General features: G+C 31.2%; 1 protein-coding gene across 1 annotated transcript; it reads right to left on the bottom strand.

Annotated features, from left to right (window-relative positions):
• Positions 1 to 1,169: 1,169 nt before the first annotated feature.
• Positions 1,170 to 1,973, bottom strand: LOC120165141 (uncharacterized protein At5g01610-like). The gene has a single exon (XM_039174726.1). It carries the CDS (start codon positions 1,824 to 1,826, stop codon positions 1,350 to 1,352), a length of 477 nt encoding a protein of 158 aa, XP_039030657.1. The 5' UTR covers positions 1,827 to 1,973; the 3' UTR covers positions 1,170 to 1,349.
• Between the last annotated feature and the right edge of the window lie 3,217 nt (positions 1,974 to 5,190).

Raw genomic sequence — 5,190 nt, forward strand, 5'->3', positions numbered from 1 at the left:
ACGACCAAAAATACCCAAAACTCTCATTTGTTGTATCAATCTTTTCATTTCTATTTTTTTCAAAAGAGAAAGAAAAACTCTCTTTACTCTCGTCTTCACTCCAAGGAAGATAGATCGCTCCCCCTCCAACTACCGTAGATCGATAGTCATGGCGATAACCAACCCAAAAACTGCCTGAGACTCAAACTAGCCTAACCCTATTCCTAAACATCCCTAAAAGGCTCATTTCTAAAACCATAAATTCAAAATTATTTTTGAAGCCCTCCCCCACCCCAATAAATCTCCAAACCGAAAGGAAGGGAGATTACCTTTGATGGCTCCGGTGAAGCAAATGGCCTTCTCTGATGAAGAAATGCATTTTTTTTTTGTTTCTTTTTTTTTCAGTCTCTTAATTTCTGTTTTTTTCTCTTTTTATTTTTTTAAAAGAGACATTCTTGTATATAGAAAAAATAGATGGGACAGACTTCTTATTGATGGATGTACAAATCTTGTGATTCATTCTCAATATAGTGAATGCCCCTTAATAAATAATTTGAAATAAATGGGTCAATGTTCAATAAAAAGGATCGCACTTTAATTTTCGACATAAATTTATAATTTTTACTATTACAACAATGTATAAGCGATTAAGTACTAATTTTGGACGTTGTTAGGGTGTTTATCATTTCTCACGCGTAATCTATTCCTAAAAACTTTTAAAATGAAATTTTGGTAAATGCTGACCAATTTTTATTTTTTATACAATTTTTCTTAAATTTAAAAAAAAATGTTTTTAGAGTTTTTATAAAAACAATACATAAATATTAATAATAATTTATTTAAAAAATAAATAAAATTTTAATATATTATTTTTTCGAATTGCTCGTGAGTTTTTTTGAGTTGAGTATCAAATAACTCGTTTCAACTTGTTAAGAACTTGAGTCATGCTGAGCTTGAGTAGTTTATGATGTTCCAATAGACATCATTAAAATATTATTTTATTAGACCTCAATTAGCAGATTAACTTTCATTTAGATGATCCTTAAATTTTTAACGAAAAAAATGATTTTAAAATATAAATAATCGAATGACCATTTTATAACTTTTAATAAAGACCTAATAAAATATTATCCTATAATCATGAAACCATTCTATAACTTGTAAGAAGGATTCAATTAAGCATCGTCATATAATCAAGGACCATTTGTGTAGTTTACTCTAAATGATAGTGTTAATAAGATACATATCAAACTAACCAAGTTAATACCCATACAGATTTCCCAAGAATTTTGGAAACCCCAAAGCATGCATTAACAGCACCTAAAATGAGTACTAATCATGAATAATCTAGTGACTATATCAGCACTTACCTAAGAAGAAGAAACCAAAGCATCCAAGTGATTGCAGTCGAATCCGCAACCACACTGTGGAGACTCATAAAAGTTGTCAACAGGGAAGCTCGCCGAAGCCAGCCCAACGGAGAATTTCATCTCGTCACCATCATGTATCACTTCGATGATGTTAACCCAGAAGAAGAGAACCTTAACGCTCACACCCTTCAAGTTTCTGATCCTTCCCGGGGAGATCACTCCTTGTATGGTGGATTTGTAACTGAGTTCGTACGAATCAATGTCGAAGTTGCAGGTTCCGCTCAAATAAGCTGAAAACTCGCCTGTCTCTCTGTTCAAATCGTACCCGATCATGCCGGTGGGAAGGATGCCTACTGGGAAGTCGTACTGTTGAAGAGCTTGGTACGCTGATAGCTTTTCGTCGTCGGCTATGGCGAATAAAGAAGTTGGGAGGGAGATTAGAGTGACGAAGATGAAGATTGCGCTTGGGAAAGCCATGGGAAATCTTCGGCTTCGTTGTGATTTATGATAAAGGAAAATTTGGGGATTTTTTTAGTGAAAAAGTCAGATGAGGCTTCTGCTGAGCTTTAGCTAGTGCACCCAAAACTGAGTCCAACCGAGTTGAGTTGTGGCCTGGGAGACAAAGACATTTTTATTTTTGTCTAGTTCGGATAATCATATATAAAAGATCTTCAATTAAAAGCAAGAAAATTCTATGATATAAAGGAGAGGAGCAGAAGCTGCCACGTGTTAATGCAATTTACAAGAACAAATTCACCCATATAATTTCACTTTTTTTTCTCATTCTTCTTACAAAATCGACGTCACCTTCTTTTATGGTCTCAATCGGAGTGTTCAAATTAAATTATAATAATTAATTAGTGCAATTGTTATATTTTACAGATTAATTAATTGAATTATTAAATTAAATAATTTTATTTCATCAAATCACTAAAAGTATCAGTTAATAATTATGATTACGAATTTTAATAAACAATTAATAAATTATAAATGATAAATAATATTTTTAGAGAGAATATAATTAGAAATAAATTATAAATTATATGCATGTAAGACTTTAAATTAAAAAATAATATATACCATAATATATATGTTTTATAAAAATAAAATGCATCTAGAAATATATATCTTTCTAGTATCAAAAATTTTATGGAACTTTTAAAACTTTAATATTGTGTTGTCTTTGAAAAAAATTGTAACGGATAAACAATAGGAATCTATAATCAAACTATTAATAACAATTAATCGTTAACATTAATCATTTTTTAATAGTTAGATTATTGTTGATAAAATTTAATTACCGTTGTAATAATTAATTTATCATTTAGACTACACCGTATAATTAACCGATGATGAACACCCATAATCTCGACTCTTAAAGTATCGTTCGACTCTCAATTCTCCATTTTCTTGTCAATTTAGTCTATGGATTACCTTCTTGTTGATTTTTAATTGCTTGAAATGGACTTTTGATAAGTTAGTTTGAAGTCTTCTTCCTTCGACAACTTTTAAATCTTGTTATAGGATCATTTTGTGGTACCAGTCATTTTTTTCCTTTGTCATCAAAGGTTAATGGAGGATCTAAAGTAGGAGTGAGCAAAATTTGACTCGAAAAAATGATTTTTTTTTATTTTGAGTTATTCGAGTTCAGTTATTCTAGTCAACTCGAATTATCAATTCGATTTTTAAGTTCGAGTCGAGTTGAATTTTTGAAATTTCAAGTTGCTCGAAAAATTAAAAATTTAACTAAGTATTTTGACATTTTTACAATTTAGTCCCTGATTTAATTATTCCTTCAAATTCTCATTCATTTTAAGTCAATATTTAGCAAATTTGAACCACATGCTCTTAAACCATTGTAGAATTCATATGTACTTTCAATTTATCTTCAATTGTGCCGCCTAATATTTATGGAGAAAATTATCAGATTTGGGCAATTTGCATAGAAACATACTTAGAAGTTGTAGATCTTAGGGAAGCAGTGGAAGATGATTATGAGATTCTTGCATTACCTACCAACCCCACCATGATACATATTAAAGCACAAAAAAACAAGAACACAGAAATCAGTTGATGTAGTTTCAACAACCATTTTCACTTAAATTATGTATTTAAAGTTAACAAAGAAGATATGAGATTACCTCAGAACCAAGTACGAAAGGATGAGAGGATTCATGGGATGGTAGTGTTGAACCTTATATGACATTTTGAGCTACAGAAAATGAAAGATATTAAAATAATTAAGAAGTATTTCGAAAGACTCCTTAGTTTATTCAATAAGGTCAGACTATTAACTTCTTCTTTATAAGATTTAAGGACCGTGGAGAAAATCTTTTTGATAGTACTTAGAGATTTGAGGCCACCATTACCACCTTAAAAGACATAAAAGATATGTCAAACTTTACTTTGGAAAAGCTCTTAAGTGCATTGTAGGGACAAGTGAATAGGCTTGTAATGAGTAAAGAAAGAGTTGTTAAAGGAGATCTACCAGTCAAGCATCAAGATGAAGGAAAGAACATGAAGTCCAAGAACAAAAAGTTTCGAGCTGCAAGTGGGAAAAGCTTTGCACTAAGGAACAAAAACAAATATGTAAATATGCAATTTTGAGTAAAGAAAGATTATCTTTCATGTCGATATTATGGTAAGAAAGGTCTTTCTTTTTCAAGTATTCGAGAATGTTAGATGCAAAGTCCAACAAGTGTAATCAAATGGCAAATGAAACTGTTATTTGCAAGAATAAAAACCAATAGCAAGGAAATGAAACACAAGTGGTAGATCAAGAAGAAGTTGCAACTTGTTTCACGAGTCATGAAACAAGTGAAAACTTACTCATTGACAATAGATGCATTAATCATATGATACATGACAAGGGGTTGTTCGAAGAATTAAAGAGTAACAAGTCCAAGAAAGTTAAAATTGGGAATGATTAAGTTGTAGTCAAAGGAAAAGTCACTATAGCTATTACAAGCTGTTCAAGAGTTAAGTTTATCATTGATACTCTTTATATATCAAATATTGTTTAAAATCTGTTTAATGCAGATCAATTAGTGGAAAAAAGGTTCAAAGTGAAGTTCATGGAGAAGACATTTGTGATAGAGAATGCTAAAGGTTGGAAGATGTTCGATGTCAAGATGGCAGAGATGAGTTTTTCAATCAATCCAATGTAGGAGGAGCAATTAACTTGTATAAGTAAAGAAAGCCTCTTGGTGGTGTGACATAAGAGGCTCGAACACTATCACTATCAAGGGATATTATAGATCAAGTCTAAAATGATGACAATTGATCTTCTAGAGGTTGATGGTCATATATTAATATATAAGGCTTGTAATTTTTGGAGAGCAAAGTAGAAAATCATTTCAAAAAATAATATGAAGATGAATAGAGACAAGTTAGGCAAAGGAGTACTTACATATATTTTCATCAGCTATAACATTATAGCAAAAGCTTATAATATATTTCAACTGCAAATTAAGGAAACTTTCATAAGATATTCATTTCGTGGAAGATGAAGAGTGGAACTGAGATTAGACAAAGAAAAGTGGTCAAACCACATCAGACCTGCAACTTAAGTTTTTCTGATTCAACCACAATTGAAAATGAAAATTGGTAGAATGAGCCAGTAGATGATGATCGTGTAAGGTGTAATAGATTACTGATTGACCCTAAGATAAGAAGATGATTAAATTCAAATGGGTCTAGAGAACCAAGCTTAATAATGATAGCTCAATCGAAAAGCACAAAGCAATACTTGTGGTGAAAGTTTATGCACAATTTTTTGATGTGGACTACTCAGACACCTTCACACCCATTGCTTGTTTGGATATCATGCGACTTTTTCTTG

The sequence above is a fragment of the Hibiscus syriacus genome, unplaced genomic scaffold (assembly GCF_006381635.1).
Source record: "Hibiscus syriacus cultivar Baekdansim isolate YM2019G1 unplaced genomic scaffold, ASM638163v2 tig00111582_pilon, whole genome shotgun sequence".
Lineage (NCBI taxonomy): Eukaryota > Viridiplantae > Streptophyta > Magnoliopsida > Malvales > Malvaceae > Hibiscus > Hibiscus syriacus.